The sequence below is a fragment of the Anopheles darlingi genome, chromosome 2 (genome assembly GCF_943734745.1).
Source record: "Anopheles darlingi chromosome 2, idAnoDarlMG_H_01, whole genome shotgun sequence".
NCBI lineage: Eukaryota > Metazoa > Arthropoda > Insecta > Diptera > Culicidae > Anopheles > Anopheles darlingi.
In genome coordinates, this window is record NC_064874.1 from 40,527,603 (window position 1) to 40,549,402 (window position 21,800).

Genomic DNA, 21,800 nt, shown 5'->3' on the forward strand with positions numbered 1-21,800 from the left:
AAATTGTGTATTTCAATAACGCATTGGTTTGAAAAAAATTGCCAGTTGTCTGGAAAGCGCTGTTATGATAAAACTTATTAAACGAGTTTCTTCTGCACAACGAAAATCAAAGGGAAAGAAAAGTGATTAAATATGTAGTCGACAAGTCTTCGGTAAAATGCTGTGTGCACAAATATGACAAACATTAAATTTAATTTGGAAATTCTTTATTCTTTTCTTACAAATCAATTTCTTCATTGTCAAAGTAAGCAAATTCTCTGCTCAACAATTTTCGACGTGACAAAAAATCAAAAAATCACTTTAGGTAGCTTTAAAATACTAAAGAAGCAGCTTTAGAAGCGTTTCTCAAACATTAATGAATAAAGCTTGGAACAGTTAATACTTGGCCGCACAAAATAGTTCATATCTCAGCCAAAAAATGACGTATAAAGAAAAGAAAGGTGTCATTTTGAAGGTTTTCTTATTGCCTTTAATAAGAAATATTGATGCAAATTATCCATAAGTTTTTATATGACTTTTTCAACTTTTGCTTTGACATCACCCAAAAATGTTTGCACAGTACACAGTAGGTCACATCATTTGCCCTCCTGTTGCACGTCACCCTCATTTTACTTGGTTTTTATACATTTCTGATATACTTTTTAAGTTTTCTTATGATAATTATCAAATAGAATTCGATGGAACGGAAATCCAGACATTTTTGTGGATTGATAGTTTTCCCTGTGAAATCGATCTATTTGAATACCAAACATTAACGTCACACCTTCAACAAGAACATCTATCTAAATCATGCCAAACTTTCACAGAATCGATGGTGGACAAATGCATGACAAAATCCTTTTCTGTAGCCAATCTTTTCTCGATCAAATTTCGAATGAAAGTAGACCTAATGGTGAAAACATTTGATTTGTCGCCACAATGTCAAATCCCACGCCAAATCATCATCTTAAGGGCAAATTTACCTCCGTAAATAAACCAAACGCTTCCTAAACCATTCCCTCTATGATTGGTAAAGTAATTTTTTTGCCCGTTATTTTTCGAAATGCATTTTTACGTTTGTTGCATCGTCCATCGAAATGCATGGTTTGAATTCGGTCAACTCTTGTTCATACAGCTTCCTAGCACGGATTTCGGCAATTAAGCTGCGCTCTAGGGCCCTATTTGGCTATTTTCTAGCTTTTATGACTTTAAAATTTCATTTAAAAATAAATCCCGAACTGTTATGTCGACTGTCGTGAGTTTTTCTTGGTGGAATCACGCTGAGAGATCCCAGGAGTACTGATTCAATTTTGTTTGCAGAACCGTGCATCCGTTACACTTTTCGGCTGTTTTATTTTCCTAGAATCAAGGTAAAAGTCCCCTCCTAAAGTTTACATACAGTATTTTGAGTTGAATTTGAAAATTTCAAGACTTTCGAAGTTTTTTCTCCAGCCAAATCCAATTTTTACAATGAGTGTGCAGATTTTTTTTTCTCCTTTTGCGTTCTATCGGCGATAACTTTTGAAGGCATAGATCAATTTTGACAAAAATTTTACCACTGAATAAACAGACTACAATGATTAAAACGCTGTCAACGGAATGGCAAAGTGACCACTAGGCTAACTTGTCATGCATAAAGACCAGCTTTATTTCAATGGCTAACTTGTCATGCATGTCAATGACAGTACTGCCAACGTACTAAAATTACCCTACTGAGAAATTACGCGAACAACTTGAACACCAATATATCGTATGTTTTGAACAGTATGTTTAGTAAACAAAAAAAATCACGCAGTGAATGCCTGTAAACGAAAAAACAATTGAAACAAATCTACAAATAATGTTGATGAAAACGATCAACTCAAATGTGACTCAAAACACGAATAAAGGAGTTGAGCAGTAACGTTAAAATGAAGCAAAGCCTAGACCAAAATAGAGCTTCCAATCAGAGCGTAATTAGAGTCAGTGTTATTAGAGCTTTTGAAAACGAGACAAGCAGGATCTCGTTACGTTTTTATTCTGATCTCATACCTTCGTTTGAACAACGAATGTAATATCGATGAAGGGGAATTGTCTAAAAAACTGAAACTATGACAAAACGAAAAGCGCATTCATGTGACTATATTGTTTGAAGTGACTCGGACAACAACTTTCAAAAGTTTCATATTTCGAATCAAAACACTGTAAACACACACACACACACACACACACTTCAGCCCAACATTCCAGCGCGTCCCAGTTCGTCGGAAACAATTTATTTCAATCCTTCAATTAAAACCAAATAACGACGAACAGCTGACCGCATCGTCGGGGAAGAAGAATGACCCCCACTCGTGCAGGTTGGCATCCACCGGCGTAGTACCTAGTAGACGTAACCGCCGATGCTGGCCGGAACGCCACCATAGCCACTGACCGGGGCGGCCGGTGCAACCAGACCGAGCGTGGCCGATGGATAGGTCTGGATCACCTTCGTGTAGGTGCTGGTGGCGGGTGCTGGATGGATGATCTTGCTGTAGCTCGCCGCCGGATGCACGATCTTGGTGTAGGTAGCGGCCGGTGCAAACGCAGTATACCCGGTGGTCCCCAGACTGCCGTAGCTGGCGGGATAGAATCCACCGTATGCGTACTTGCCGTGGGCCGCATCATATGTGGCCGCCTGATGATAAGTTGCTGAGCAGAGAGATAGAGAAAGAGAGAGAGAGAGAGCGATGAAGTCATCATGGCCATGACCATTTGGATGCAACTTTTCCCCCGGGGCGGGAAGGGACGGACATACCTGTAGCCGCTGGCACGGTGTAGGTTGATTTGATCACGGCCGGCGTGATGTACGCGGTGGTGGCGGCCGCCGGATAGCCGGTCAGACCGAGCGACGTATCATAACCGAACCCGGTCAGTCCACTGTAGGTCGCCAAACCGATGCCACGCTTTTCCTGACGCTTCTCCATCACTCCGGCCGTCTCCAGCTGCTGCTCACTGTCCACCGGAGCACCGGCGACGAATGTGCAGACCGCGACGACCACCACAACCACAACGATGGATGCCTGTAAATGGGACACACAAACACACACACAAGGGACTCATGAGCAAACACAATCCAGGATCCAGCAGCTCGCGCAAAGCGGATTAAATCAACAACCGTGCCAAATTGCCATCGAACCCCCCGGCGGGTCATCCCCAACAAACCACAACAACAAGAACAAGAAATTATCAATCCGCTCGCCATGCCCGGTGGCTCGGTGCAAGCTCGGTCAGGACATGACAGGTACTTCATGGGTCTTTCCTCCCCACCCTCGAGGATGGGGGACTTTGGTGCAATTCAAACTGAAATTCTATTATCCACTTCAAACCGGCCGACCGGCAGGACTGGGACTGGGACGTTCACGTACCACGACCCAATTGTGTTGCCAATCGTCGGACTCAAAGTGGCCGGCGGCCCATTCCCCTTCCATCGCGTGTTTCGACGAAAGTCCAACTCCCGGATTACGTATTCTAATCCCGTCGTTGGCCATTAGCAAATCAACTTGTTGGGTACCGCAGCGGTCCACCCTGGGACCGCTCGCGAACCGCTCGTTCACTCGTCTGCGGCAAATGGTAAATTCCGTGGGCATCAAATAGAAGGACGACGACGAACATGAAACGACATTCCGCATCAAACGCGATGGACATTCGCATGTCCCAAAGTGAAATCACTATCCCAGGACAATCTCAACCGGATCCCACCCCAGAGGTTCTGGTCCGTCAGTCATTATCGACCAGATGCCCGGCGATGATGATGATGACGACGATGACGACGGTGGCTGCGGAGTAACGCAGCGAACGAAAACGAAATATATGTATGTAAGCCGATTCGCGGCCGGTTAGATTGGAGTTGAACCATCGTTGGTCTACTAGGGACATCCAGTAGCCGGTACCAGTTCGAAGCTGGCCACTAAGTTTTTGGTCACTGCAGCGTTCCCTAGTGGTGGCAGTTTTAAGCAAAATCCTTCAAAAGTTATCGCCAATGGAACGCTAAAGGCAAACCAGGAAACAAATTTAACTCTGCCAATCTTAGGGGAAATGCTGAAGGAAGATTTAAGCTCATTTACGCAACAAAATTAGTTCGTAAGATGATGATTTTGCATAAGATCTGAAATTGTTCCGACAACTCGAATGTTTTCATTAATGAAGCAACGTTCATTCAATATTTATGTAAAGAAGGGGATTTCCAGAATAGTATTTGTCCACCAATAATCCTGGCCAATGAGCCTAATAAATAAATACCAAATAACAAATACTGCGTAATTATTCGATTTTCGCTCCATAATATAATCGATATTGGACAATTATATCATAGGGAAACTTATCAATTAATCAAGGGATCAATTATCATAGGGAAGGGAAAGCTTGAAAATATATATTTTTAAACGTTCATATTTTTAAAAAATCCCACGAATAATTTGCATTAATATTTCTCTTAAAGTTAATAAGAAAACCCACAAAATAACTCCTTTTGTTTCTTTTTACATAATTTCTTTGCTTAGATATGACCGACTCTGTGTGACCAGATTCTAACTGGTACAGGCTAACCCCCTGAATGCCCCTTTTTTGGGATTCGATTCATTCTAAAGTACATCCTCCAGCCATCGAAATCAAACCAAAATGGCCAATGGGATGGGCGAGGACCTGCCGTCCCTATGATTTCGTTCAAAAACCACTACCATCGAAAGGTAGTGGAGACGTTACACGGAGCCGTACGCAAACTACCGGTTGAATAGATTGATGTCCTGGCCACCCGAGGCACTGGCAGCGTATGGCCGGTGATCTCCCAGTTTGCATTTTGGATGGTGTGCCTGGAAGAGCCACGTGAAGTCGTGGCTTCTGCAATATGCGTCCACGAAGTTAATTAACTGCACCGATCGAAAGTGGTCTCTACGATTGAAACCATTGCCTGCAGTGGCACCAAAAGCGAAAGGACCTCTCCTTTGGATCCCATTCCTGATTGCGGCGCGGTCACTCGGTTTAACTTGCTCAATTCAAATGCGACCGTAATGGCTACATTTGGTAGGGCATTTTGCGGAACTCAACCAAACTTGTAAACCTCACGTGTGACGTCACAGTTCTCGGTTCTCCACACGAACGGCGATAGTGACTTCCAGCACTGCATTGCAATGCAATGCGCCAAGGGGACCGTTAAGACATCCAAAGAAATGACCCCCATAATTTCTGATTATTTCAGTTTAAACTGTCATTAGAGCTCACCAGAATGTCAACCCAGTAAGTTCTTGTGCTCGTGCACATTCATGCAGCTGCTGCTCCTCACAGGACCAGCTGTACACGAAGCCACATATAGGCACTTTCCACTGCACATCCCGAATCCGAATCTCCATCATAATTAGCAGGACATGTCGGACCTACCGCAACGCTTGAGTTACCAAACCCCGAATTTCTCGCCTTCCGACTCACTCATACGGTAAAAAAAGCTCCTCCATATGGCGTTTCCCTCGCACTTGGAAACTTTGCACGAAAGAAGACACCGAAAAAGGAAGGAATAAGAGGGCGCCGCCCACTGACGAGTAACTTTAGCCAATGTGTCGACAGCCTCACTCACAACATTACTATCCCGGGAGTTCCAGGAGTGTTACAAAACTTTCCTTTACTGGGCTGGGCTTGGCTCACCTCCCTCCCAAAAACCTCGAGTTAACACGAGGTGAAGACGAACCAAGGAACGGGGAGAGAAAGAAAAAAAACATATGGAACCCACCAAGCGCAGGCACGAAGCACAAAGTTCGTCCTGCGGTATATCGTCCCTCCACGCGTTGTAATGAAGTTGCAATGCAGAAGTAACACTGGCTGGCCAAGCAGTAGTGGCAGTAGTAGTAGTAGCAGCAGACACAGATAGTAGATATTCATTAAGAACTACAGTCCCATATGGGAGTTGTTGGTGTGTGTGTGTGTGTGTGTGCTGAGCTGAGGAACTTGTAGCAACACATGTGTGCCGGCGGTATACTGGAGTTCCGTTGGTTGTGGGTTCCGTTACACCATAGAAATCCCCACCAAGATCCCCGTCCCGTGGCTCGTGATGATCTGATGGTCGAACAGCGGATGCGCTTGATGTGCAAGACGTCGTCGGTATCGTCGGTCGGTGGTCGTGATTGCATTGCGATACCGATACACCAAATTGCTCCGGGATGCCCGGGTTGGTTTTTCCCAGGGAGTATCTAGCATCTCCAGGATGCACCAGGTGACGATACGGAGACACCCTCGGCGCCTTTCCTGGTACTATTTGCTCACATTGGAGGTGCTTCATCGATGTCGACACAGAACTCCGACCAACCAACATCCCCGAGTTGCCCTCTTCCCTGCGGAGTAAACAATCAGGCCACGGAGGCGGCCACACACACACACACACACACTAGGTTGCAATCGTCGCCTCCTTTTCTCCAGGGAAAATAAAACATACTTTGTAGGAGCTTATCGTACCACACCTGCACACCACCATCATATGGATAGGTAGAATGCATCGTTGTGGACCAAAGCTGAGACGAAATGAGATGCTTGGAGCAAGTTTCGACGACAACTCACTTCCATACGATCTTTGCCTTCGTTGTTTGAGTTGTCTGCAACCCCCAAAAACAGTCGAAACCGACACACAGCAGGCTGGTGGTTGGTTTGCGTTTGCGTTTGCGTTTGGTACTTTGTAGAGCAGACAATCGCAGCTTTGGCATAGTAGGCATCGTCTTTCAACGAAAGATGGCTGCCGTCGCTCACGTAGCACATGCTTCGAGCAGCAGCATCTAACGATCGATGAATTGATCGCAAAAAGCAGCACCGCACTTCAATAACTCCTCGTCAGCAAGTCAGCAACCCAAAAACCGTGGAGCTGGCTGGCTGGCTGGCTGGGACAAACAAAACTCCCCCCCGGTGGTTCCACCTCCCCGAGACCAGCCCATTGTGCCGCTTCGCAAAATCAATAATTTTCACCCTTCGGGTGGGTCAGCAGTTGGCGAGCAAAAACTTGCCAGACGATGAGTAAACTTTCAAATTAAGACCGTTCGCATTCCATCGCCCTTCGGAACCCTCCCAGGAAAAGGAGGAACGAGGGAATGTGGAGTAAAGAATAGAACCCCCCAGAAAAAAATGGGGGCCCCTCATTCTCCTCCAGGATCCCGGTTTTTTTTTTGTTTGGTTTTCTTTAATCCATTTGCTTTACTCATCGGCGATCCGTTTCCCTTGCATCGCTGCCCCCCTCGGCACGGAATTCGTGGCGACATCCGTTGCTGCATCGAGATCATGGAAGGGCACGAGGGCAAATGCTCAATCGACTGCTGCTGCATGGGTGTCGCTCGGTTGCCCCGGAAAAATGGAACTCACGATCCAAGGCCAGAAAGCCAGAAGGTGCCGAATTTCAGACCAAAAGTGCATAAAAAGCGAGCTGGAAGGTGCAGAGGAAACGCCATTTCCATGTTGCGTCCCTCTTCGGAAGGCGGTTTTGACCTTTTCCCTGATGCTGATCGGGGATCGGTGGTTTTCGGGGACATTCGTCTTTTTTTCTTGTGTGTTCCCAGAACCCAGCAGGAGCATGGAGTCCCCAGGACCAGAGGCAGACGAGAAGGAGCAGATTCCCAGCATGCGGTGAAGTAGTTTTTCATTTCCGGCTCCGGCTCCGGCTCCGGCTTCGGCCACAAACCGAACCTTAACTCCCGGGGATTCTACCCTCCACCTACCGCTCTCCTCGTGGCGTGGCGTATTTTAATCCGTTCTCCACAGGACACCCACCCCCGGTGCGAGTGGGTGGGAGATTTCATTAACTTTTGGCCTCCCGCAGCGACGACCGGACGACAAGCAGGTTCATTATCGATCCCCAATCGTAACCCCGGTCGTCGCCACTTATTCGCTGCCTATCCTCGGGTTGGTAGTATGTGTGTGGTCACGGGATGAGGAAAGGGATGAGGGGAAGTGGTAGTTCTTTTTTTTCATCATTTTTTTACTCTTTTTTCCCCGTTTGTGGCATGACATTCAGGGAAAGGGATTCCGTTTCCGTCAACCGCCATCCGTTACATGAGGTACTGCGGAGTGGAAAATTGGCGAGGGGTTGGACAAGTCAACAAGCGCCTTTACCGATTTCCAGTGGCAAAGGGCAACGCGAAAACCCCTTTCGCGTGGGAAGTGGGGATAGGAATACGAGGAATGATTTTTTTTGTCACTTTTTCCCTTCAAACTTTCTTCTCCCCTTCTTCCACACAGTTCCAGTTGGTGGCGCGGTTTGGCCGAAATGGGATTTCTGGGACAGACGCTTTTCAAGCCCTCCGCTCCAGAACCCCATTGCCCTGGTTTCCAACCCACTACCACCACCACCACCACCACGACCCCTCTGGGGAATCGTAAAAGAAGATTAAAATCAAATAAACCGCGCAAACCGGACGAGATTGAACTTTAAGTCTTCCGAGAGCGAGGAGCGAGGTTTGTCGTAAAAACATCACCCTGCCCTGCCCCAAAACCGAGGAGGAAAAGGGCTGCCTGGTATGGGCTGAAAATCAAAATCTTATCGATTTGCGAGCAGTTAAACAATCCAATCTGAACCATCCAAGCTTCCTTCTGAACCAGAGGGCGCAACGGTCCGGGCAGGGCCCGCTCTAGTGCCTTATAGCAGACCGAAACCATTCGCTCTGGCATAGTTTTTTTTCCACGTTCCGCTTATTGCTTGTTAATTTCGTTGAAAAGCTCTTTCTCCACGAATCCGCCACCTAACGAGGACAGAAGCAGAAACACATTGCTCGTTTGTTTGGTAACGCTTTAGAATTAATAGTGCTTGATAATTTCCCAACTTTTACGCTGACAGTCGGGCACTGTTGTAGTTTCCTGTAGTTAGTTTGTATAGCAACTACGGCAAACCGCGTAAACTTTCTCTTCCGCATCGAAAAAAGACCAGATTAGATCCTATGACAAAAGGAGCACTGTACGAGCACTAGCACTACTGGGCAAGGCGGAGTGTTTACGTCGAAACATTGCGAACAAAGTGATTGTCGGTAGCAAAACTCGAACGTACATTGTTCCTTGCACCGTAGCCAGGGTGGTGTATGCCACTAACCGGTGCAGGTGAGTGAAAACTACTTAAAAGTAATTTTTACGAATGATTGCCTCTTTGCTAATTAAACTTAACCGTTTGCTAGCGCAATGGAAACACCGTTTTGAAGGCGCACTATAGTACTCAAAGTCCTCCTGCTCCTGAACGCATATTACTCCTGTGACATCCCGTGTTTTGGCAAACAAACTGCTCCAATGGCGCCTCCATTTTTTTGGTACGAACGTAGAGTATCAAAAAATCAAGCAACCCGAGAAGCGGATCCACGTAATTAGCGGACACGCTAGCGATGCCCTGAGGCCAGAAGAGAGTTTCGAATTCGAATCTATGGTGCTCTTGATACTCGATGTCCTTTTTTCGGTCCATTGCTGCTGCTACTGCCATCTTGGAGAGCGAGGATAATGAACGAAATGCCAAGTTGCTGCTCGCTTGCTGCGATGGTGTGTGGTCTAATGCACTCCACTCGAGTCACCAAACACCAATTCGGCCATTATTTCTACGATTATTATGACCACTGCAGCAGCAGCAGCAGCAGCAGCAGCAGATAGCACAGAACGGTGGTCATTCCCGACGCGAATTGTGCAACTTCGCAAAAGGATGCACTTTTGCACGGCCACGGGGCCCCTTTTCCAGCTATCGGATTTCAGACGAAAACCGTGGGAGATAGAGAAAGGAAAGGCAAGGTCCTTGGCAGTGGACGGACGTGATGGCGCAGCGTCGTATCCAGCCAGACAACCCAATTTCTGTCACAACCACAAACTGCAGTGAATAATTCTATTACGTAGGACCGACGCGTCGGCAGTTCGGCCACAAACACGCTCACGCGTCGCACACCGTAGCACCAAACTTTTTTGTCCCCAAGGAGCAAATGCAAACCGTCGGCATCGCTGGCTAATAAGGGACTCCCTGTTTGCCACAAAGAGAAAAAAAACGCCAACGAGACGCCAATCCACTAACCCGAACGACTTTCTTTCGTCCTTCTCGTCGAATTTCGTGTGTTTTTTTTTTCTTTTTGGGGCTTTTGCCTGCCGTCTTTGTCGTCGTTTATCACCTTCTTTCGCCCTAGACACGAATGTCACGAGTCTGATTGCCGCAGACCGCAGACGACCCATCACTTTCCCAACTTCAAGGCGTCGTTACTTGGCACTCGCACTACTCACCAGCACTTGCATGTTGATGATAATGTTTTCTTCTTGTTTTGATACTGCTGCTACTGCTGCTGCTACTGTTGAAGCTTAAAGTGCACCGAGAACGGTAGACGTTGAACTGCTGGCTCGATTCGATTCTGGGCATTGTTTTATATGTTTATGCCGAGAGGTTTCAGGTTCAGATCTGTGTTGGCTTGTTGGAGAGGTCGAGGGATGAGATTCCCCCCACTACACCGCAGACCGAAAATGCCGCTCTGGTAAAGGGTAAACACACAGATGAAAATGATAATTATGCAATGCGATGGACTTTCCCAGCCTCACTCACCGCTGACGGAGGTTGACCCTCACGCTGGCCAGGTTGGGGTGGCGTGCTGCCACTACGAGCTGCAATAGAACTCGACCGTGCGCGCCAGGTCGAGCTCCATTGACTACTGCAACCATTGTGTGCGTGTCTGTGTGCACCTTACGGGGTTGCAACGGTGTAGCAAAAGGCGTTGGCTAGGTCAGAGGCATCGTTCGATGCTTGATGCTGCGGCCTATATGGCCTCCTATGTTGCTGCTAGCATAGCATTAGATTAGTTGTTTTGTTGAGGAACGCAAATACAAACAAATAACATCTAGTCGCTTGATGCTGCTACGGTCTAAAAGGATCTTAAAGGATCTAGAGAGGAGTATTTCACAATAATGGCGGCCTCCGATCAAACACTCCCGTAGATTCGACGTCATATTGTTTTGATCATCAAAGGTATTCGCTGCTGTGCATAGAATTTGCCGCAACTTCGTTCCGTTTAGCTTCTAAACTTCTCACCCTCCGCTAGTGCTTTCGTGCTAATTGGCAGCATTGGTGCATATGGTGGTGTTCCGTGTGCTACTGTGGCCCCTTGATAGTTAGCGTGTCCGTACGCTCAGCACGGCAAAGTACCAATTGAGCATGAAGTTAACCAACACACGATGTTGGTTCCAGTTTCTCACGACACCCGTTGACGTTGCAATCCCGGGGTACTTTGCTGGTCATTGGCTGGCTGGCTAGCTGCTGCTGGTTGGTGTTTTGTTGCAGTGCGGCATGCTTTCATCATTTCCATCATCATCATCATCATCTCACCGGAACCAACGTTCACGGGTTCACGAGACCTCCAAAGGGGCTCACCGCACTGCTGCGGGCTGACCGGAGCGGAAGTGATCAATGGTGGTCGATTAGAGCCGAGGAAACAGCCGAGCATTCTCGGTGGGCATTTACGGTGCTTCCTGGTTCCTGGTTTGGAAATCCGATCCGATCGGCCCTTGCAATTTGTGCCGCTTCGTAGTGTGTTGTGTCTTTGCAGCCGCACCACAATCAGCATATCGGTTTTACCGGGCACTTTCCAACCACCATATTGAGGCCTAACGTCTCGCCAGATGCAGCGTCTCGTCGAGAGCATGAATCACGGGTTGGTTTGGTGGGCGACACACCACAAATCAACACGCAAGCAACATAAGTTCCTCACCACCCTGAGGTGCTTTCGGTTTGATTGATGCACACAGAAGCAGAGAAAAAATGAGAAATTTATGAAATTGATCGGATGAATGTTTTCGCGCAATCGACCGCGCTGTTCCTTTTTAAATTAATTAATACATCCACCGCGCGTGGAACTCATTTCAATTATGAACAATGGACCCTCTACCATTTCATGATTGGCATCTTCAATCACATTATTCGCAAAAACAAAAACAAGAATGCAATTGATCTTTTTTGCGTTCTTCGCGGGACATATGTATTTCTGCCGCGCCGTATAGCTACCGGTTCTGCTCTGAGCACGGAATTGTGCAATCAATTATCAGTTCAAATTACAGGCACATCAAGGCTTCGGGGGAAACGAATATATTTGCTGCCATTCGGTCGTCCTTTGGCCATTTTGAGCGGAACGCTACTCGGTTTCCTGTTCGGGGAATCGACGTAAAAGGATCCCAAGTGCTGCTTCCGTGCAAGGCGCGCATCAAAAAGGCAATCCAAAGGCATTGTTTGATATTACCTGTGCTCTATTGTTTTGTTTAAATCATACGGAAAAGCATGCATTAATATGCTGCAACCATAACCACAAGCTTACAAACAATGCGCACGAATGGTTGCCGACGAGCTCCAAAGCCTACTACTGGTGGTCCTGCGATTCGCGGAATGCTCTGCTTTGAACTCAAAAGAATCCATTTTGTGCTCAGGACACGTCATCAGGACATCAAACGACACTATCGGAGCGAGTGCCAGTACCCCAGCCGAGTTCATCCTATTCATCGAAAGCTGCATGATACTAGAGACGATTGACGGGTGGTGCTACTATCATGCATCCCTCGACGTCACGGCTCATGCATTTCGATAGCTCGGCACACAAACCGGTGTGGGCCACGATCATCGCGAAATTCCATCAAGTTCCGGCCACCACCACCACTACCAGCACCACCGGTGGCAGGCGAGTAGATTATCGCACTCCCAAAATCGTTGGCACTGCAACAACAGAGGTGCCAAAATTAGGTCCAGAATAGGTGCGTTACACGGCGACCACCATTGCCACCTACTTCAAAGTGCTGCTGCAGGTGCTGCCCGGTACATCGATAATCGTTCAGCACACCCTTTGGGCCACGGCACACCAGTTGAAGTACACGACTCTAAAATGCAACCCTGTCGGTGTGTGTATGTACGCTTGTGCATCGAATGTGCACGCATCCTGATATCCGGATCGCCGGTAAGGATAACGGCCCGGCTCTGGCTACACTGGCTGCCCTGAGGTTCCATTTGCAATAACAATGGTTGGCGCATAAAATTTCCATAGAACGACCGGTGGGAGCGTTCCGGTGCGGGGACCTGTCAAAAAGTGCAAGCTCACACCTGCCAACGCCGTGTGGAGTGCCGGAGTGCCGGGAGAACAATAGATGAGCACCAGCACGGTGCTACGACGACGACGACGATGGTGGCCACGATAATCGATGTTTGCCGTATCGATGTTGTTGTCAGCTGATAATGAATTGGTTTTTGTGTACCGGCAGTGAAGGCAACCTTTTGCCCGAGTTGTTGCGTGCATTTCTGGTGCAGGCGGGGGGAAGGGGCCGAAGTTTATTTATTAATCATCCGAGACCTCCCCCCCGGGGTGGGCTCTCTGATGTGAACCGTAACGCCTTTGCATCGTTTCGTGCAGAAGCTAGGCTGCATCTATTATTAGTGGCAATTTGTTGTTCGATGGCAAACCATAAACCAGTTGGAGACAGCCAAATGAATTCCCAATCGAATGTATGCGTGAAGATTTGTGAGCTGCATGCATTTCTAATCAACTGAAACACACGCAAAGAATTCCGCGAACCCATGGAAAACTATGCAAATTGTTACCCCCATCTTTCTTTTTTTGTTTTCATCGTAAAGCACTTCACTTCATTCCGATTCTCATGTTTTGTGGTGCCTCCGTGATCTTGGGTTTCGCGTTGCAGTTCATCATTAAACACTACCCAGTGTTCTACACAGCCCGGAAGATCTAATTAGATTGCGAGTTCATCATTGAATTTAAACTATTTGCCCTCCGATCGCCCGCCCGCCCTTCGATCTCAGCACCACTGTACCAGACCACAGCACAGAATGGATGCTTTTCACGCCCCATCACCTCGCCAGCCATCGACGGCGACCATCGACGTAGACCTTCAGTATTCAGGGGGAAAGCGTCCATTTTCCCACATAAAACCGTACATTGGCGGGGTTGGTTGGTTGGCAGGAAGTACGAAATTACGATCGAAAGCGCAAAAAAACGTCCCGCTCTCATCGGCGAGCGCCAGTGTTGACCACGGGATATGCATCGGATCGGCCCACGGAAAGCGCGCAACAATTTATGCAAATACAATGGACTTCCACAATGCTCTTTTTTGCGCATGATGCCCGGGGCGAGGAGTAATACAGCAACAAAACCAAAGAAAAAACAACAAGTAAATGGTTACCCCGCCTCCACCGCAGCTACATTCTGTTCGCGTTGTTGGTTCGCTGCTTTCGATGGATTCTAACTGACCAACGTTCGGCTCCTCACTCTATCAACAAGTTCTAGGAAAGAGCGAGAGAGTGTGTGTGTGTGTAACGGTCTGATGGGGAATGTAGTTTACAGTTCGGGGGAGGGTGTAAAATGGTTGATGGTTCGATTAGCGTGAAACTAGAATAACGATCAGTTGGTACACATGTTTGCAACACTCGCTATACGTTGTTTTACGAATAAAAATATAAACGTTCCCTCTTTTTCAGTTGTTGACTTGGTTTGTCAGGAGTAGTAAAAGCGCCCTGGATCGCCTCCTTGACTCTCTCAGTGTCCATAGTAACATTTTCGAAGCATGAGGTACCTTCGTCATTGGTGCAGCATATTATAATCAAGTTTCTCGCCGTAGAAGGCGTAAAACCGAGCTAAATCTTGAGGAGATCGACTGCCTAATTCCGGGAAGAGACACTATCGCGAGCCAGAATGTTTGCGTAGCTTAAAAAAATGTGGTGGGTCGTAATCGTGTTGAAAATGAGAACCATAACCGAAGAGCTCGCACCACCCTAAGAGTGCACAACATTAGATCCTTTAGACGGCTTATTGAAAATGACAGGATGCAGGATGATTAATTCGACTGATTCTTGTAATGTTTTGATTCGGGGTTTCGGTATTTAATTTTATTTCGCATCGACTTTTTACATTTTTTTATGAGTGCTTATCCTTTCAGGAGTCTTGTGTACAATTTTGGAATCAATCGAAGCAAAACTGAAAAAGATATTGATTTTTAAAATCCACCTTTCAATACATGCATTACAAGGCTCAATGCATCTTCCAACTTTGCATCGCGATTCCCAAAACCTACTGGACCGATCGATTTGAAATTTTGAACAAATAATCTGTGCACTATTTGCCAGGTAGCCCCGTCGAGTTTTTATAAAAATGTTGATATTTTTAAAAATAATAATGTAAAACTCGTTGTTTGAGGCAAAATCGGAAAAAGCTGCAATTTTTCAACTTCAAAAATCTGCCAAAAATCGAAAAATAGGAAATTTAACAAAAATGCAGCTGGACTACCTGGATAAACTTATAATCTAACAAAAGAATATTGATTTGTATATTTCTAATAACCTGACACGTGGCGTGGACGATGGGCACCGCAAAAAGTATATTTTTGCAAACATGCCTTCTAGATTGGATGCCATGAACGTAGTTTTGATTAAATTTTCCCCAAAATAGAACCAAATATTTTTGAAAAGTTGACGTTTAATTTGATATTGATATTGATTTTGGAAAAATAAAGTTAAGTGGTTTCTGCGCAAAAAATCTTCAAAAATAAGCCTTTTTTTACCCGAAAAAGTTTCAACGATGATGCTGATGCTGAGGATAAAACCTTATTTGCGCAATTGGCTGCAAACACGACCAACATCTTTCTACCAGGAAATGTATTAAAAAGCTGCCTATCCGCTGGGAAAAATGTGTTTCCGAATCAGGAGACTATGTAGAAAAATAAAACTTTTACGCGTTTAAACTAAAAATACATTTGCTAAAACAAAAGTATCGTTTATATTTGATTCACCCGCGTATTCTGCTGTTGGGTTTATGGGCGCTGTACGGAGCGAAACCGGTGTATAAAAATCGCTCGTCATAAGCATAAGCATTCGTTCGATTCGATTCCAATCAAATACAGCCCTAACTCAAACATCACAAGCGCCCGAAATTCCACATCAACCATTACCATCGCCATCGCTCGCCAATTACCCGAAAGGGCTAGAAAATGTTTCATCTCATGCTAGGGGCTATTAAAAAGTGTGCTCCTTCTGGAGCTGGCATCTGTCAGCGAGCGGACTTATGGCCGCGCAGGACAAAGGAAACAATCAAAAGACATGACAGAATGTTTGGGGCGCGGCAAAAAAAGGGGTTCATAGTCATCACTTTCTGTCAATTCAATTTCTTCTGTCGGCGACCGTCGCGGCCTGACGTAGTCCCTGCCAAGAAATGGCCTCGGTAGAATAATCATAAAAAGGATCCTTTCGGTGTGCCTTTGAACCCGTCCCACGGATCGCACTAACGGTACACGGTCCGGTTCGCAGCAGAAATCCGTTTTGCTCCGCGTTTTAATTGGGGAAGCACGACGATGGCGATGGGTGGCAAAAACGGGAAACTTCGCTTCCCCAAACCCCTTTAGCCCCACGGCCAGCAAAGCACCAACCAGCGAGTGAAATTAAAAAACGGGAAAATCGTTAACACCCCATTACGTTGGAATTTGCGCACCAAGTTACAAACAGATGTTACCACACCCCCTCACCCCCACCCCGCGGTCCCCGGTGGCTCTCGGAATTGATTCCCCCACGGGCTGGTGGTGACACTGACGCGTATAGTGGAGGCGTGTTCGAGTGGTGCCTAATTAATTGCGATAAACATCAAACAACGAACCCCGATATGTTTAGTGAACCGCGCCAACATTCTCCGGGAAAAAGGTCGTCCAAAACCCCCCGTGGGGAGTGTTGGCGAGCCGATTTCAAATGAAAAAAAAAGTACAGTACCGAATGCCCGCAAATACCAGGCATGGCCAGGCGCAGTGCACCGGGCGGGCGGGTCATCGGGTCAGATCACATTATGAGCCCATTAGGGTGGCCTCCCGATCGGATTTGTGCTAGACCCCCTTGCGCGGCTCGCGACCGGTCATGATCCGGCGTATGTATCGATTCATTAGATGAATAATTATTGAAGCGAATTCAATTACAAACCCGGTCGGCGATTATCTTCAGGTTCTGCTGAAATAATTGCAGGATTTACCGCCAGCTGGGCAAACATTTAATTGATAGCCGCATTAATTTCATCGCAATTTTCTTTCGAGCAGGCAGGTCGCGGCCGGCCAATAATGAGGATTTTGAGGCTCCGCTCCGCTCCGTTAGGCGTGATTTAGTGCCATGATCGTGACAAATGCTTCCTTTCCGCGATGGTTGCTTTTTACGCGAAATAGTTATCTTCAAATGGGCACAGATTTAAGTACAACATTTATTAATTTCCACCTGACTATAGTTGCTGTGCATCAACTAAACTTAATGGAAAGGATTTTTTTTTTACTACTCTTTCACTGTTCCTTTTGTTGTTCTTAATGACTATGATAATATAAGCTTTGATCTGTTACTATTTTAGACATAATTTCGTATTTATGAACGCCAGCAACATCGTCACCGCAGGATTTGCGAGAGATTATTAAAAAGAGGGAATATTCGTTGAAAAGCCGTTGCTCAACTTTCTTTTGCGCGCTTATTCAAATTTGCTATAAAATATTCAGCTGTCATCCAATTGAAAGGTCCTATACAAGTCTTTTAGTGAAGGACCGCTCAATCAACATGACTCGTTAAACGACTGTTACACGACCACATGGGATTTGATACGGGTTTGGGTTTCCTCCTGCCGGTGATATAATTTGTTGTGAAATCTAGCCCGTTTCGACGCCAAAAATGTCCGATTTTCCCGATAAAGACGCTCGAGCAAAGTGTTGGAAAGCGCGGGATGATTATTGGGCCTGCCTCGACAAACATGCCCCCGAATACCAGTGCACATCGCAAGCGCCCGAACCTCCGGCATGCATCCAGCTGCGCCGACTCTACCAGCAAAGTTGCCCGTCCCAGTGGGTGAAACATTTTGACCGCAAACGAACCTACGACCAGTTTAAGCAGAAAATGGCCAAAGGATACGAACCACTGAACGACGTGAAACCGTAGCCGAGCGACCTGTTCCATAAGTTAGGATTTAACCAACAAAAGCGCTTCGATTCTTTCGTTAATAAAAGGAAGTCAAACGGGGAAGAGTAGATTAAAGTTAAACCTGTTGTCAGTGTTTCCCTCAGTTTAACCGAACCACGGAGAGTATAAATTCTCGATTCGTTCCTCTATCGAAACGATGTACCGTCCGGGTATCATGACTAGGCCCAGGTAACGCTCCTCCCCGCCGATCTCGGTGTATTCGCTGGCCAGTTGAAGCACAACATTGGCGTCCGCGTCCGTACACACGAAAAATCCCATAAGTATCCGTCCGTCCGTCATCTTGATACGGAACATACGATTTAGCCAGGATTTAAGCAGGTCTCGTTTTCGGTTGTCTCGGCAAAGGATGCGCTCCCTTTCCCTGGCCTTCGCCAATTCCGTTTCATCAAGTGTAACCTAAAAAGAAGGAATTGCGGTAACTGCAGCTTGATAAAACTCGCGAGAACTCACTTCCTCCGTTTCCGAGTCTTCATCGTTTGGCTGCATCTTTTCGAGGGCTTGCTCCAAAACCTGTTGATATTTCTGAACACATGTTATCAAAAGGAACAGATTCTAAACATCGCAAAACTGCTTACATTTTTTTCCGGATCGATTATCGCAGATTTTCCATTTTCCGCCTCAGAAATTTCCATTTTCGATTCCGGATCGCTCCACCAAAACCTCGACGGCTCTGTTTCGATAGATCCAGAAGCCACACCAAGGGGTTTAAAATCAAGAGGTGGCGTCAAAGATGTTATTGATTTCTTTGACAGTAGGGCCGATGAACAAAGCAGCATGCATTTGAAGAAGAAGAAGAAGAAGAAACGGTTAAGTTTAATGGTTATAGCCAAATATGTGGCAAAATATCTGCTTTCACTCATTTTGGAATGTTTAAATGATTCATTTCTCTATTTAATAAATATATAATAATCTGGTGGTCGAAAGGTACATCAAATCGCCATCGGCCAAGGTCTGCTGCTGATGCTCCTACAACAAGCGGATCTCGGATACCTTCTCGGGTTCTTCTACTTACGCGACCTGCAACGCCATATTTTCTTTCCAGCGACCACGTGGTCCCAAACCGCACGAAATAAATTGAGGCGAAGCGATGTCCTCAAGATTGAAAGCTACAGTCCGACAGACCAGTTTATTAATCTAGAATCACCCCCTGATTGATAACCCTAAGCCTTATCTCTACGTATGCGAACAGGCTGCATTTTCCCCACCACCTTTAGTTACCTCTCCGTTAATCGCAATCGATCGCCCCGTAGCCCTTAGCGCGTCCACCGAGTGTTGATGTTCCTCTTCAGCTCCAACGAGCCGCGTCCACGCGGATCAAACAAGTTCTTTGCTGCTCTCGATGGCCATTCTGCGCGGTTCCGGCCATACCAGTGTCGGCGTTCGATATTAGCGACCCCTCGGCCAACCGATGTTCATTTGTTGCGCATTGCCCTGTTGCTAACTATACGGCGGGGTGCCTCGCTATGTTTAGTTTTTACCGAGCTGCGGCCGGGCTCCATATGATGTGCTCTTATGACCGAGTATCCGAACCGTATGCTCCGTATGGAATCTTCTCTTCAGGTGACGGCATCGTCATGGTTTCCAAGGCCCATGTATTCCAAATACTTCTGCTTGGCTTCTTGGTCATAATTCCACATCCTATCTTCATAGCTTGTTCATAAGTTGGTCATAATATATATCTTGGACTGGGCTTAACGATGGCTCAGCTCGTCGTCCACCATGGCCTCCATGCACTGCGCCACTCTGCCACTGCGTTGCACTTCCTGCTGGCCTCAGTTCTAACTTCCACGTCCTTCCTTTTTATGACTCTCGCACTGGCACACTGGCGCACTCGATAACCTCTCGGCGAACGGACTAAAACCACTGGAGCGGACCGAGCGGAAACGGGTCGGTGGTGAAAGATTGATTGGGTCGCTACATGCCCTCCGCACTAATAACAATTGAATACCGGCCCGGGGGTTTCCGGCCCTTCCGCTGGCCTTTGGCTTGTTAATCTGGTGTGCTCCCTGTCCCCTCGACCGCGCGGCCGTTACATTTACTTTGGCCCATATGCGGCCCTTCAGCTCCTTCGGCTGGTATGCGGCGGCCACTGCGGCACACCAACGGCGATTAACGCCCCTGCTAGCCGCCCAGCAGCGTCGAGAATCCACCCTACTATTCGAGCCCTACTATTCCAGATACCACGGTATCCTCCTTTCGGTTTGTTACATTTGTTCCTATCTAATCGAGCTCCGATTCCTTCTTGCTGGGTCCTTCTATTACCTGGTTGATTAAGCCCCGTCGGGCCGTCTAACTACTCCTTCTTTCTGTTCGTTACTTAACCTTGGTCATACGCTGGCCTCCCATCATGATGACAATTCCCGGCCGGCGTTTCCCTAGTTAATGTACTGGTATCCGGGTATCAATTAGAACGGTTTAGTAAAGATATGTGGTTGGTTTAGAGTAAATGATCTGGGCATTACTGTAGATAAGTGTTGTACAATCTTATATATGGGGAGCCAACAGGCCCTAACAGGAACCTTTGTACCTAGAAGATGGTTCAGATGGTTCGTATGTTCTGTTGAACTCGCCAATGTGACGCTGTAATGAGATGCCCGATCTAGGTGTATTACTAGACGGCAAATTAAACTTTAACGCACATTTCAAGAGCTCTGCTAACCAGGCGCTACGAATGTAAAGATTTATATCTAGGTTGACCAAGGAATTTAGTGCCAACGACTTGTTTTAAAGCTCTCTATGTCTCGTTTGTCCGATCCGTTCTGGAAGCTAACTGCGTTGTATATTGCGTTGTATATGGCATTTCGCCAAGCAAAGCGAAAACAAAGGGAAGGAAAACTAATATCCATTTCGAACTTTGTGAAAAGATACGACATTTGATAAATGTTTTAACAGCAAGCGGGACGATAAGATACAGACCGGTAGCTCCTTTCGGAATATCTTTTGTGCACTGGAGATTTTCCAGCGACCAATGGAGAGAGTGTTTGCGAATTAGAAAAATACTTTGACGATATTTTAACTGTTTAACGTTCGCAAGGCGAATTAAAAAGAAGGAAGAGGAAACTAGACATTTGATGATACGAGCAGGGGTAACAGTAAATAAGGAAAAGTCTTGTGGCAATATGCGCTACGTGGATTTTCTTGATCTAAAGTTAGACGGAGAGGGTACTCTGCCAATACGGGAGAAAGTAGTAGAAGAACATGAACTCGCAAGTCTTTAGAATGTGGCAGAGCTTACACGTTAACGTTCTTAGGAATGTTTACTGCTATATTTTATATGTTTTTGACCATGTATTCGTAAATTTATGTAAAACTTACTTTTAAAAATACGCCAATTAGGTCAGGCGACTCGTTGACGATTATAAAATGAAATGAAAATGGAATTAGTTCACTTGGAATGAGCAGTGGCAAAAGGGATTTTGTGGAGTTAAAAAACCAGTGCACGACATAGAAGAAAAGAAGAAAAGAAAAGATGTTATTTCAAAGAAGAGGATTGTAGACGATAGTCGAGGGACACGTACATCAACTCGATTATTTTATAGCGAAGAGAAACAGTTAATACAAATCGTGGGATTCTTCTACTGATTTTACTTTGCCACAGAAACCAGAAGAAACACACTCGTTGGCAGTAAGTAAATCCTGAATCCGAAATCTTTGCAATTTATATCCCGGATAAAAAACCCGGATTAGGTCAGTGCTCTGGCGTCCTTGGGTAGCTGACGCAGGATGAGTAGGATATCAGAAATTCGCGTTAATAGTAGAGCAGATTAGAATGGATACGATAAAAAGGGAGAGAATTTAAACGGAGATGATGGCAAGAGGAGTGGGCCCGCTACGATAGAAAGGAATGCTACTGAAACTATAT

General features: G+C 46.3%; 3 protein-coding genes across 4 annotated transcripts; 1 reads left to right on the forward strand and 2 right to left on the reverse strand.

Annotated features, from left to right (window-relative positions):
• Window positions 1-1,308: 1,308 nt before the first annotated feature.
• LOC125949425 (uncharacterized) lies at window positions 1,309-10,310 on the reverse strand. Its single transcript, XM_049676427.1, has 3 exons — window positions 10,201-10,310; window positions 2,756-3,020; window positions 1,309-2,649 (listed from the first exon to the last, which is right to left on the reverse strand). The coding sequence occupies exons 1-3, from the start codon at window positions 10,210-10,212 to the stop codon at window positions 2,342-2,344; spliced, it is 585 nt and encodes a 194-aa protein (XP_049532384.1). The 5' UTR covers window positions 10,213-10,310; the 3' UTR covers window positions 1,309-2,341.
• Window positions 10,311-17,580: 7,270 nt separating this feature from the next.
• LOC125949459 (cytochrome c oxidase assembly factor 6 homolog) lies at window positions 17,581-17,988 on the forward strand. Its single transcript, XM_049676470.1, has one exon. It carries the CDS (start codon window positions 17,633-17,635, stop codon window positions 17,894-17,896), a length of 264 nt encoding a protein of 87 aa, XP_049532427.1. The 5' UTR covers window positions 17,581-17,632; the 3' UTR covers window positions 17,897-17,988.
• Window positions 17,988-18,621, reverse strand: LOC125949441 (N-alpha-acetyltransferase 38, NatC auxiliary subunit). 2 transcript variants are annotated; one of them, XM_049676448.1, is made up of 3 exons: window positions 18,514-18,621; window positions 18,389-18,448; window positions 17,988-18,334 (listed from the first exon to the last, which is right to left on the reverse strand). In XM_049676448.1, exons 1-3 carry the CDS (start codon window positions 18,568-18,570, stop codon window positions 18,023-18,025), a joined length of 429 nt encoding a protein of 142 aa, XP_049532405.1. In that variant the 5' UTR covers window positions 18,571-18,621; the 3' UTR covers window positions 17,988-18,022. The 2 variants fall into 2 exon arrangements, with proteins under 2 accessions (XP_049532405.1, XP_049532404.1); XM_049676447.1 differs by having other exon boundaries at window positions 18,389-18,460.
• Window positions 18,622-21,800: the final 3,179 nt, after the last annotated feature.

Coding starts and splice junctions, on each gene's coding strand:
- LOC125949459 (XM_049676470.1), top strand. CDS start 17,633: ATGTCCGATTTTCCCGATAAAGACGCTCGAGCAAAGTGTTGGAAAGCG.
- LOC125949425 (XM_049676427.1), bottom strand. Junction 2,650..2,755: donor CACCGTGCCAGCGGCTACAG/GTATGTCCGTCC, acceptor CTCTCTGCTCAG/CAACTTATCATCAGGCGGCC.
- LOC125949441 (XM_049676447.1), bottom strand. CDS start 18,570: ATGGAAATTTCTGAGGCGGAAAATGGAAAATCTGCGATAATCGATCCG. Junction 18,461..18,513: donor TAATCGATCCGGAAAAAAAT/GTAAGCAGTTTT, acceptor ACATGTGTTCAG/AAATATCAACAGGTTTTGGA. Junction 18,335..18,388: donor AAGACTCGGAAACGGAGGAA/GTGAGTTCTCGC, acceptor CCTTCTTTTTAG/GTTACACTTGATGAAACGGA.